The sequence below is a fragment of the Silurus meridionalis genome, chromosome 11, assembly GCF_014805685.1.
Source record: "Silurus meridionalis isolate SWU-2019-XX chromosome 11, ASM1480568v1, whole genome shotgun sequence".
Taxonomy (NCBI): domain Eukaryota; kingdom Metazoa; phylum Chordata; class Actinopteri; order Siluriformes; family Siluridae; genus Silurus; species Silurus meridionalis.
The window spans coordinates 11,382,944-11,395,186 of NC_060894.1; the positions used below are offsets into that span (position 1 = coordinate 11,382,944).

At 39.5% G+C, this 12,243-nt stretch overlaps 1 protein-coding gene across 1 annotated transcript; it reads left to right on the forward strand.

The window, feature by feature from the left end:
- The first annotated feature begins 42 nt into the window (after positions 1-42).
- ddx55 (DEAD (Asp-Glu-Ala-Asp) box polypeptide 55) lies at positions 43-11,389 on the forward strand. The gene is made up of 14 exons (XM_046860352.1): positions 43-195; positions 285-335; positions 423-509; positions 2,194-2,285; positions 2,368-2,430; positions 2,577-2,726; positions 2,822-3,011; positions 3,554-3,636; positions 3,742-3,873; positions 4,082-4,174; positions 7,835-7,949; positions 8,359-8,527; positions 9,182-9,474; positions 10,481-11,389. The coding sequence occupies exons 1-14, from the start codon at positions 88-90 to the stop codon at positions 10,661-10,663; spliced, it is 1,809 nt and encodes a 602-aa protein (XP_046716308.1). The 5' UTR covers positions 43-87; the 3' UTR covers positions 10,664-11,389.
- Positions 11,390-12,243: the final 854 nt, after the last annotated feature.

A 12,243-nucleotide genomic window follows, 5' to 3' on the forward strand; every position in this document is an offset into this window, starting at 1 on the left:
ATTTTTGTTCCAACCCGGATCTTTTATTCTGTTGCACCGATAGCAAAGCATGGTATTGTGTTTAGTGTAAAACCGAAAAGGAGAATAATGGAGAGTATATGTGATGGAACATGGGAGAACCTACCAGTGAAACTTCACGACAGCATATTGCTGACTCTGAAGAAGCTGGGATTCATTTATATGACTCCGGTCCAGGTACTTTCAACATAGTTTTAACTTACATCTAACTAGTTAGCTTCTTATTCAGACGTTCTAACATGCTGGTTTAATGTTTTTTTCTTTAGTCAGCATGCATCCCTCTTTTCATGAGTAATAAAGATGTCGCAGCCGAAGCGGTGAGTGTTTTCAAGTCTGTTATTAAATGTTTATAATAACTGGATTAACAATATTAAGTGTCGACATGCCTAAAATGTCTGCTGCAGGTTACAGGCAGTGGGAAGACTCTCGCTTTTGTCATTCCTCTGCTGGAAATCCTCATTAAGCGCGAGGAGAAGCTGAAGAAAATGCAGGTAAGTGAGAAAATCTGAAAAATACACACATACAAAAGTTTTAGTCAGCTGTAAAAAAAAATACTATCAAATTATTTTGATCAATTAACGAAAAGGGAATCAAGTGACGTGAGGAGAAGAGAAATCCGTTTTAAATCAATATTTTTTGTGACCACACTTCAATTCTTTCTTTTGTACAATTGCACAAAGTCGGGGAATTTGTAGGATCGTAATCAGGTGTATGATTAACCGTTTAAACCAGGCAGGTGCTAATGATCAATAATAATCAATTTCATATGTGGGCTAAAACATCAGTCATTTAGTGAAATAGAAGGAGGAGGCTTGAAACTGGGTGAAGACCAGCCAAACGCAGCTATTAAGGTCACTGTGTGAAAGACACTTTCATGTCACAGGTTATAGACCATGACAAGACTGAGCACAGCAACAGGACACAAGGCAGTTATAGGAAAAGTTTTTAAATTAGACCGTTCTTTCAACATGTGCTGTTCAAGCTTTTTCAAAGAAGCAGAAACAGGCGCTGTTGTGGACCAAAATGTCCAGGAGAGCAGTGCCATCAGCAAAGAACTGGTGGAAATCAGTGGGACCCATGTACTCCCATTTACCTTATGGAGTCTGGGCAAAACTGGTGGTCTTAGAAGAATTGCAGTTAAAAGAAAAACAAGGAGTCCTGGAAGTAGTTTTGGCCCTACAAAGCACTAAATTCCACATCATTGAGTCTGTCTGGGATTACATGAAAAAACACAGAAGAATTTGAGGTAGCCTACATCCACAGAAGATCAGTGGTTAGTTCTCCATTACGTTTGGAACAACCAACCCGCTGATTTCTCCTTAAAAACTGTGCAACTGTACCTAGAAATGTAATGCTGTTTTAGAGGCAGGGGGTGGCCACATCAAATATTTCAGTTAATTTACTTTCCTTTTTTGTTTTTCATTTATAAAAAATAAACAGTTAGCTCTTCTATTTTTTAAAGAGTTCTTACTGTACAGAAAACCTTTGCACAGTACTGTACACACACGAAATACTCCAAGTCTTGTACATTTTCTGCTTTCCCAGCTCAAAAACTCGAATACAAATAATCAGAGTTGAAGTGATGTTGACGCACGGGGACAGGGGAAGTGAAACACAGATACCATTTGTGGCTAGAATGAGATTTTTATCTTTTGTCATGTTAACCAATAAAAATAGTGTGTTTAAAAATACATTGATTACGAGTACATTTACATCAGTCTCCAGCAATAAATGCATTCTAACGCTGGTCCATTAGAATGACTAAGAATACCATCAGTCTAAAACTCTGTTTGAGAGAGAATACTTTCGAAAGCAAAGTATTTGATTATCATTTAAATAATTGCACTCTTTGCATAGGTGCACAATGATGGGTGATTTATTTTTATTTTAAATATCCAGGTTTTCTTGTGCACGGGGTTACAGATGGTCATGTCTTTAGTCAGTAAAAATCTTTTGTACTTCTGTAACAAAAGGTCTTAGGGGAAATAAATTATTAGCTATATATAACACTGATATCGCAAGTATACCAGCTGGCAAATTGTTTGTTATACTGCCTCTAGGATTGAGTGCATGTGCATGGGAGCCAGTTTGCTTTTTTTCTGCAATGTTCCTGATTCAAGCTCAGATTTTTTTTTCTTCACACTCCTCTAAATAAAGTCATTAACTGTTTTGCAGGTTGGCGCATTGATCATCACACCGACCCGAGAGTTGGCAATTCAGATCAGTGAAGTTGTGGGCCAATTTCTTGAGGAATGTCCTCAGTTCAGGTCTGTTTCATAGAAATAAAGGGATATATTAACATTTCGAATAAAAACCAAAAAAAATAATGTTCCTTGCCAACTATTTCAGGCAGATACTTTTAATTGGTGGAAGCAACCCCATTGAAGATGTTGAAAAGTTTAAGGCTAATGGGTGAGTGCTCAGACCAGTAACTTTTTGTGTGTGTGTGTGTGTGTGTGTGTGTGTGTGTGTGTGTGTGTGTGTGTGTGTGTGTGTGTGTGTGTGTGTGGTTAGATTGAAAATGAGTTTAAGTCTAAACTGAGATATTATAACCGCAGTGCGAACATTGTAATCGGAACCCCCGGGCGGCTGGAGGACATGTTCAGGAGGAAAGCTGATGGCCTCGACTTGGCCAGCAGTGTAAAGTCTTTGGATGTGCTTGTTCTTGATGAAGCTGACAGACTGCTGGATATGGGCTTTGAAGCAAGGTGCAGTTTAAAACTAAAATGTATTGTCTAGGTGTGGAAAAAAAGCAGCACAGTTTAGTCCATCTTGGTTAACAAAACATCTTACTCTGTTTCAGCCTGAACACTATATTGGGTTATTTGCCCAAGCAGAGGCGCACAGGCCTTTTCTCCGCGACGCAGACTCAGGAGCTGGAGAAGCTGGTGAGGGCCGGCCTCCGTAACCCGGTCCGCATCACTGTGAAGGAGAAAGGAGCAGCAGATACTATTGTGCAGAAGACACCAGCAAGACTTAGTAATTACTACACAGTAAGCAGAATATACCAGGAGAATGTCTACTCTGTATATAAGAAAACAAATAAAGATTACAGATGTGTGCAAAAGTCTGTTTAGATTTTAGAAGTAGATTAAATTTAACTTCCATTGTGCAAAGTACATAAACAGAGTCAATAAAATGCATCTAGCATCTTAACAGAAGTGGATGTGGCCTATTTACAATAAATAGCAATATCTTAAATGAGGGCATGGGTCTATATGTACAGTGGTGGGAGTGATGAATGTACAGAAGGTGCAGTGGGTAATAAGTTATAGTATATATTGGATGTTCAGTATAACTGCGAAGATTGCAGAGGATAAGACGTTAAAAGATAACGTTAAATAACATGATGTGCAGCCCTTATTAACTTCTTGATAGCAAAACCAACACATTTAATTGAGTAATTTTTTTTTTTTTACACACACATTTCCAGCTGCTAGTTTTTGAAGGATTTCATCTTGGTTATTTGTCGTATAATTTCAAAGTAGTTTTGTCTTTTTGATTTGTCATTACATTTAGTTTTTTATTCGGACAGATCTGTAGAACCGGAGACAAGTTCAACACCCTGGTGGCTTTCCTGAGACAACACAAACATGGGAAGCAGCTTGTTTTCTTCAGGTGTTTGTCGAAAGCGTTTATGTGCACACCCGCACACCCAAGTCCTTTCTCTCACGTTTTGACTGCAAAGCTCCCTTGATGTCTTTCTTCTTATTTATCCCACAGTACCTGTGCTTGCGTGGAGTATTTCGGCAGAGCACTGGAGGTCTTTATTAAGAACGTGACCATCCTTTGTATCCATGGCAAGATGAAGGACAAGCGGAACAAGATCTTCTCTGAGTTTCGGGAATTAAAAAGGTAGCAGGCCTTGTTTTACTGTAGCTCAGTTAATATGAGCCAAGTACGCTGTAGAAATGTATCTTTATTGAATGTGCATTATGAATCTTATCTTTGGCCAATATAAATATTGTTTTCACAATTTATAAGAGGACTTTTTGACTTCTTATTATAATCTATCGGATAAATTATTCTTTACCAGCTTCACTAAGATGTTTCTAATTTGCAGTGGGATACTCGTGTGTACTGACGTGATGGCAAGAGGCATCGACATCCCTGATGTGAACTGGGTGCTACAGTATGATCCTCCGAGCAGTGCAAGGTAAGAACACAAATAGTCGTGTTGCAGATTTAATAGACTGCACCCATGCAGTGCCTTCTACTAATTTTTGGCACCATTGGTAAATATGATTTCCATTACATTTACATTCATAGCATTTGGCAGACGCTCTTATCCAGAGTGACTTACCACTAAGCAGGGGAGGGTTTTAGGGCCTTGCTCAGCAGTTGCAGCTTGGTGGTGGTGGGATTTGAATCTGTGACTTTACAATCTAAAGTTCAATGACTTATCCACTGAGCTACCACCAAGTATGAGCCAAGTAGGCTGTAAAAATTTGTCTTGATTGTTTTGATTCTTGATTCAAAATTACTCTGCTCAAACAAATGCAATACAGTTTTATCAAAATAAAAGATTGTTGTTAAATAAATGTGGCTTATATTTGTGTGCCAATATTAGTAAAGGGTACTGTATGTCTTGATAAGGATGTTCAACCTATCCAGCGACCAAAGACTAATTTTTATTATTTTATTTAAAAAGAATTTATAGTGATTTTAATAGTTTGAGTTTTTACACTTTCAAGTCAAGAGTCAAGTCACGGTGCTTTTGTCATTTTTACTATACACAGTGGTACACAATAAACAGTAAAAATGAGACAACATTCCTCCAGAACCCTGGTGCTACAGTAAACAACATAGAGCTACAACAAACAACATAATGCTACATGAAGTGCATCTAGTGCAGACACACAAGACAGTGTGGGACAATACACATAACAAGATAGTGCCAACCAGTAAACCTACTGTATACTCTAAATATACAGTACTGTGCAAAAAACAGCGGTAGCAGCAGTCGAGAGGTGCAAAAAACAGCATGTAAACGATATAATATGGTTAAGTATAAATAATAAATAAATGGTGGTGGAATGGATTGAGATGAGTAATGAGTGTGTGTTGAGTTCAGGTTGTACAGTTCAGTAACACTCCGTTGAGTAAGTGTGTGTGTGTGTGTGTGTGTGTGTGTGTGTGTGTGTTTCAGTTTTGTTTTGTGTGTTGAGGAGCCTGATGGCTTGTGGGAAAACGCTGTTGCACAGTCTGGATGTGACGGCCCGAATACTTCGGAAGTGCTTTCCTGATGGCAGGAGGGTGAAGAGTATGTGTGTGTGAGGGGTGTGTGGGATCGTCCACAATGCTGTTGGTTTTGCGGATGCAGCGTGTTGTGTAAATGTCCGTTATAGAGGGGAGAAAGACTCCGAGGATCTTCTCAGCTATCCTCACAATCCTCTGTAGTGTCTTGCAATCCGAGACGGTGCAGTTCCCAAACCAGGCAGCGATGCAGCTGCTCAGGATGCTCTTAATGGTCCCTCTGTAGAACATGATCAGGATGGGGGGAGGCAGATGAGCTTTCCTCAGCCTTCTCAGGAAGTAGAGATGCTGCTGGGCTTTCTTGGTGATGGAGCTGGTGTTGAGTGACCAGGTGAGGTTATCTGCCAGATGAACACCAAGGAATTTGGTGCTCTTGACGATCTCCACTGAGGATCCTATGATGATCAGTGAAGAATGGCCGCTCTGTGCTCTCCTGAAGTCCACAACCATCTCTTTGGTTTTGTCAACGTTCAGAGAGGTTCAGAGGTTGTTCACTCCACAACAGGCGGTTAACTGTTCCACCTCCTCTCTGTATGCTGATGAGACCCACCGCGGTCGTGTCATTGGCGAACTTAATGATGTTGTTTGAGCTGTGCATTGCTACACAGTCGTGAGTCAGCAGAATGAACAGCAGTGGGCTGAGCACACAGCCCTGAGAAGCCCCAGTGCTCAGTGTGGTGGTGCTGGAGATGCTGTTCCCGATCCGGACTGACTGAGGTCTCCCAGTCAGAAAGTCCAGGATCCATTTGCAGAGGGAGGTGTTCAGGCCCAGTAGGCTGAACTTATTGATCAGATGCTGAGGGATGATTGTGTTGAATGCTAAGCTGAAGTCTGTGAACAGCATTCGTACATACATGTCATTGTTATCCAAGTGGGTGAGGGCCAGATGGAGGGTTGCGGGGGTTTGCATCATCCGTGGAACAGTTGGACGAAACACAAACTGCATGGGGTCCAGTGAGGGTGGAAGCTGGGTCTTGATGTCCCTCATGACGAGCCTCTCGAAGCACTTCATCATGATGGGTGTGAGCGCGACGGGACGATAGTCATTGAGGCAGGAGACAGTAGACGTCTTCCGCATAGGGACAAAGGTCGTTGTCTTGAGGCACGTAGGAACAAAGTTGTTGCTCAGGGAGATATTGAAGATGTCCACGTTGTTCTGTACCTTAAACCAGGCAGAAGTCATGAAGCGAATCTGGGAGGGAGGCGTCACGGTCACAAGCAGGCCCTGTCTTGTAGTTCGTGATCGTGTGGATGCCCTGCCACATGTGCCGAGTGTCTCCGCTGTTCTGGAAGTGGTCGTGGATTCTCTTGGAGTGTGCGCGCTTCGCCTCTCTGATGGCACATTTGCAGTCACCCACGGCTTCTGGTTGGAGCGTGTAGTGATGGTCTTGGAGATGGTCACGTCATCAACGCACTTGCTCATGTAGCTGGTCACTGATGATGTGGACTCCTCCAAGTTAATGGAATCGCCGTTGGTTGCAGCCTCTCTAAACATGTCCCAGTCAGTGCGCTCAAAACAGTCTTGAAGAGCAGAGGTGGCTCCTGCTGGCCAGGTTTTCACCTGTTTCAGAACTGTTTTAGAGCGTCTGACGAGCGGTCTGTATGCTGGAATTAGCATAACAGAGATGTGGTCTGAGTAGCCGAGATGGGGGCGGGGCTCCGCACGATACACGCTGGAAATGTTTGTGATCCAGCATGTTTGCCCCTCTCGTTGCAAAGTCCACATGCTAATGGAGTTTAGGGAGCACAGCCCTGAGATTCGCATGGTTGAAGTATCTGGTGATAATAAACAATTCGTCGGGGTGAGCATTCTGCAGGTCGCTAAGGCACCATAGAGTTCACACAGTGCTGGTAAATAAATTGGCCTCCATCTTACAGTCACGAACTCCACTAGCGATGAGTAATAGCGTAAGACAAGCACAGAGTTCTTGCACCATTCCGTGTTGATATAAACACACACTCCACCACCGGGAGTCTGTCGACATGAAACGCGGTTAGCCCGTCTAGCCGGATGGCGGCTTCACAGTTAGGTATAGTGTATTTTTTTAGATAGTGGCTCTCAGCTTTCCCCAATGTAAGTGTCTAAAAAAAAAAAAGGCATTTAAACAAATTTCCACGCTAGTTCGATACAGTGTATTAAGTATTGGGACACCTAACTTTTCCAGCCATATGTGGTTCCTCCCTGATTGTTAAGACAAAGATGGAGGTGCACTTCTTGAATTAGGAGACCCAAATGTGTTCCATGATGATGCCCCTGTGCACAAAGCCAGCTCCATTAACATGTGATTTACATGGTTGAAGTGCAAAATCTTGAGTGATCTGCTTTACTACGCCCTTGTGGCTGAATGAGTACAAATCTGCACACGCACACACCAAAATTTTGTGGAAATATCTTCCGAAAAGAGTGGCGGTTATTATAACAGTAAATGGCGACTAAATGTGAAATGGGATGTTCAAAAAGCACATATGAATCTTATGGTCAGGTGTGCACAAAACTTTGAAACTAGTTTATATCATTAAAAAGTCCCCTAAATGTCTGCTTTTTTTCTCTCTCTCTTAGTTCTTTTGTGCATCGATGTGGCCGAACTGCTCGTATTGGGAACCGAGGCAATGCACTTGTCTTTCTCCTGCCAATGGAGGAGTCTTATGTAAATTTTCTGTCTATCAATCAAAAAGTAAGTATCAATGGAACCTTATTTACATCATGTAATCATCTTGTCTGATTGAAGTGTGTGCTTGGTTTCTCAGAAAATCCCCTGCTCTAAGTTGGACTAGGTGTGTCATCAGTAGCTCTGTAGAGTACAAGGATTCCCCCAGAATATCTGAAATATCATGCTTTAACATTTCAAATAATACATAGATATACAAGCATTTCTTTTTTACATAAACTCCAGAAGCAGCTTTCATTAATCTTACTAGTTTAATAATACTCAAACATCAGAAATGAATTAAGTTTTTCTTTCTTGCTTCAACTGGCCTGGAACAATAAGAAACATTTATGCTATAATGCCTTTTTGACCAATTATTAATAATTGTATAGAATTCAGGGCTGAATTGAAAGTATAAATAGCTTGTGTCCTACAGTGTCCTCTCCAGCTATACCCCCCTGTGAAGGACGTAGTGGATGTGTTGCCCAAAATGAAGTCTCTGGCTCTAAGAGACAGGGCTGTATTTGAGAGAGGAATGAAGGCGTTCGTCTCATTCGTCCAGGCTTACGCAAAGCACGAGTGCAGCCTGATATTCCGGGTCAAAGGTTGGTGCAAATTAATGGCTTTTAGTGCAATTAGTGGCTTTTATTTTTTTATTTAACCGCATACTCTACAAGGTGAGGAAAACCCCCTAAGAAAAATATATACATTACAGTAATCCCCTGCTTTACCGCAGTTTGAATTCTTTTGCTGATTTTCCCGGCCTCTCATGGATAGCACAATTGAAATAATAAACAACATAATAAAATTAATTATTTTAACATAAAACTCCATAAAAACAATTCCCTATAAGTTTTTTGGTCCATTGTGCTATCTTTCGTAAATCAGGATTGGAAACAGTGTAGACAACTGTTGTGTAGACAAATGCTTAAAAAAGAGAATGAAAGGGAAAAACGCAGCAAGTTAATAGGTTTGATTAGAAAATATACATATATGCATTGGTGTACAAAGTGATAATAATCACATTTATATATATATATATATATATATATATATATATATATATATGTGTGTGTGTGTGTGTGTGTGTGTGTGTGTGTGTGTGTGTGTGTGTGTGTGTGTGTATATATATATATATATATATATATATATATATATATATATATATATATATATATATATATATGTATGTATCTATGTATGTCTGTGTGTGTATTCTGAAGTAATGCTTCTATTTCCTTCTGTTTTGCATCTATCAGATCTGGATTTTGCCGCTTTAGCTCGAGGCTTTGCTCTACTTCGCCTTCCTAAGATGCCCGAGTTGAGAGGCAAGACGTTCCCCGACTTTGAAGAGATCACAGACACAGATTCAATCCGCTTCAAAGACAAGAACCGAGAGAAACAGAGGCAGAAATCCTTACGGGAGCAAAATGAAAAGCAAAAGCAGGCACCATGCCATAAAAAGAACTTCATTAAGAACAAATCCTGGTCCAAGCAGAAATCCAAGAAGGATAAGAAGAGGAAGGTGGCTGCCAAAAGAAAGATGAATGAGGTAGTGTTAGACAAAACTTTGTACTCGTATTATTTCAATAGTAACAGCTAATGCTTGAATGGTGTGTACTGTGTGTACTGTTTAAGACTAATAATAGTGATTACTAGTTTTTAACAAACAAAAGTACACAATCATATGTTTAAATTGAGATTTTTTTTTACAAGATACTAATCTATACTATACAGCAGAGGTGCCCAAACTTTTGCATTATATCAAAGTGTTTTGTATTAAAATGAAAGCTGCCCTGATTTTAGAATACTGAGAAAGAAAGAAAAGATTACTCTGTGTAACTAATGCAAGTTTATTTTCAAAATGTTCTAGTTCAATGAGTCAAAAAAAAGTTTTTTAGTTATAGTACAATGAAAACATAGGAACAATCCCATTTATAGCACAATAGATTTCAATGCTTAATACAGCTATTCAAGCTCTAAGGAGTACAACCATATGCTTGTAATATCAGTGACCTCTAATGAGAGACTTTAAACTGGTTTTTCCAAATCAGGCTGTCCATTTCACTTATATTCTGTACATTTCATATCAATTAACTTTTTTTGCAGCCTAAAATTAAACGAAAACTTGTTATAATCTGTGAAGGTATGTGTCAAAGGCATTTTTCCGTATACGACTTGACAGGCCATATCAAAGTTTGGGCTTCTCTGCTTTATAATTTAAGGTTAACACTATACTGATTTGTAACTGCTACGATGGAAGAAAAACCATATAGTAGCTTGTTTTGTATTTATATTAAATGCAACTTTGAGCAGGTAAAAAAGTATGAGTTTATTTGGAATAATGAGAGGTCCTGTTATAAACCAACTTTAGCTTTGCTGCACATTCCATGACTGTCATTTATTATTTTCATGTGTGTCACATCCCTTGTTGTTTCTTTTAGTAAATCATTTAGCAGCATTAGAAAGTTTAGCATTGATTGATGCAGAACTGATTGATTAACATAGAATACATACCTTTTCCGATGTGTTTTGATGCCTTTTTTCTGTCATCTCAGGGATCAGACGTGGATGACGAGGACATTGATGAGCTTTTGACTGACACACGTCTACTGAAAAAGCTGAAAAAGGGGAAAATTAGCGAAGACGACTTTGATAATCAAATTAAAGCAGAAAGAAATTTAAAGCCTAACCGAGCAGGTCCCTCTCATGAGGACAGCGCAGATGAAGACAGCGAATGAAACACACAGCCCTGGACTGTTTATTAACATTTCTATTCTGCTGAGATCTCACTGTGCTGTATCAGCACAGGCAAAATGTTGTGGCTACACATTTATTATTGTTATTGTTATTGTTATGTCAGTTTCTATGATATGGGTGTTAGGAAGTCAGTTAGTGATGTAAAGTAAGGAGGCCTGTGGTGCAGTTAGCATTCACTTCATCCTGAAGGTAGCTCGTACCGAAAGGTAGGGTTGTGGTCAGAGTTCTATAGCAGATCACTCAAGATCTTTTACTTCAACCTATTTGAATGGGTTGGAGTGAAAGACCTTATTTTCATCGAGCTCACTTTGTGCAAAGGGCCATTGTCATGATAAAATAGGTTTTCTAGTTCAAGTAAAGGGAAAATGTAATGCTACCACATTCATAGACATCACATATGTCTGCCTCCTACTTTGTGGTAGCAGTATGTGGAGAAGAAGCACATATGGCTGGAAAAGTCAGGTTAAAGCCTGTAGAATTCCAATAGTGAGATAATTGTATGTATCACAGAAATCATATTTTGAAAAAATATTTTAAGTATTTTATTTCTTATTGTTTGATACAAAAGTAATAGTTGTATTGAAACATTATTATCTGAATCAGAGGCTTTTCTGTAATGTGTGAACTGAAATGTGTTTTTGAGGGAGGAATGCATTTTGCAGAATGTCTTGTGAAAAAATAAATGCAAAATAATAATTTCTTATTAATAGATACAATAGATACAGTGATGGCGATCATTTTTAAATCATCTAGAAATGTTATTAGACATAAATAGTATAACCATAATTTTTTTTATATATATATATATATATTATATACATACACACACAGTACAGACCAAAGGTTTGGACACACCTTCTCATTCAAGGAGTTTTCTTTATTTTCATGACTAAGAAAATTGTAGATTCACACTGAAGGCATCAAACTATGAGTTAACACGTGGAATTATATATGGAATTATATACATAACAAAAAAGTGTGAAACAACTGAAAAATGTCATATTCTAGGTTCTTCAAAGTAGCCACCTTTTGCTTTGATTACTGCTTTGCACACTCTTGGAATTCTCTTGATGAGCTTCAAGAGGTAGTCACCTGAAATGGTCTTCCAACAGTCTTGAAGGAGTTCCCCGAGAGATGCTTGGCACTTGTTGGCCCTTTTGCCTTCACTCTGCGGTCCAGCTCACCCCTAAACCATCTCGATTGGGTTTAGGTCCGGTGACTGTGGAGGCCAGGTCATCTGGCGCAGCACCCCATCACTCTCCTTCTTGGTCAAATAGCCCTTGATGTCTTCAGTGTGACTCTACAATTTTCATAGTCATGAAAATAAAGAAAACTCTTTGAATGAGAAGGTGTGTCCAAACTTTTGGTCTGTACTGTGTATATATATATATATATATATATATATATATATATACACACACACACACACACACACACACAGTATCTCAAACGTGAGCACTGCCTTAATTCTCCTGGGCATGAAATTCACTAGAGCTGCACAGGTTGTTGCTGGGATCCTCTTCCACTCCTCCATAATGACATAACGAGCTGCTGGATGTTA

Excerpts from the sequence above, each read along its gene's own strand:
- ddx55 (XM_046860352.1), top strand. The coding sequence starts at position 88 with ATGGAGAGTATATGTGATGGAACATGGGAGAACCTACCAGTGAAACTT. Across the intron at positions 510-2,193 it reads AGAAGCTGAAGAAAATGCAG|GTTGGCGCATTGATCATCAC; the intron begins GTAAGTGAGAAA and ends ACTGTTTTGCAG. Across the intron at positions 4,175-7,834 it reads GATCCTCCGAGCAGTGCAAG|TTCTTTTGTGCATCGATGTG; the intron begins GTAAGAACACAA and ends TCTCTCTCTTAG.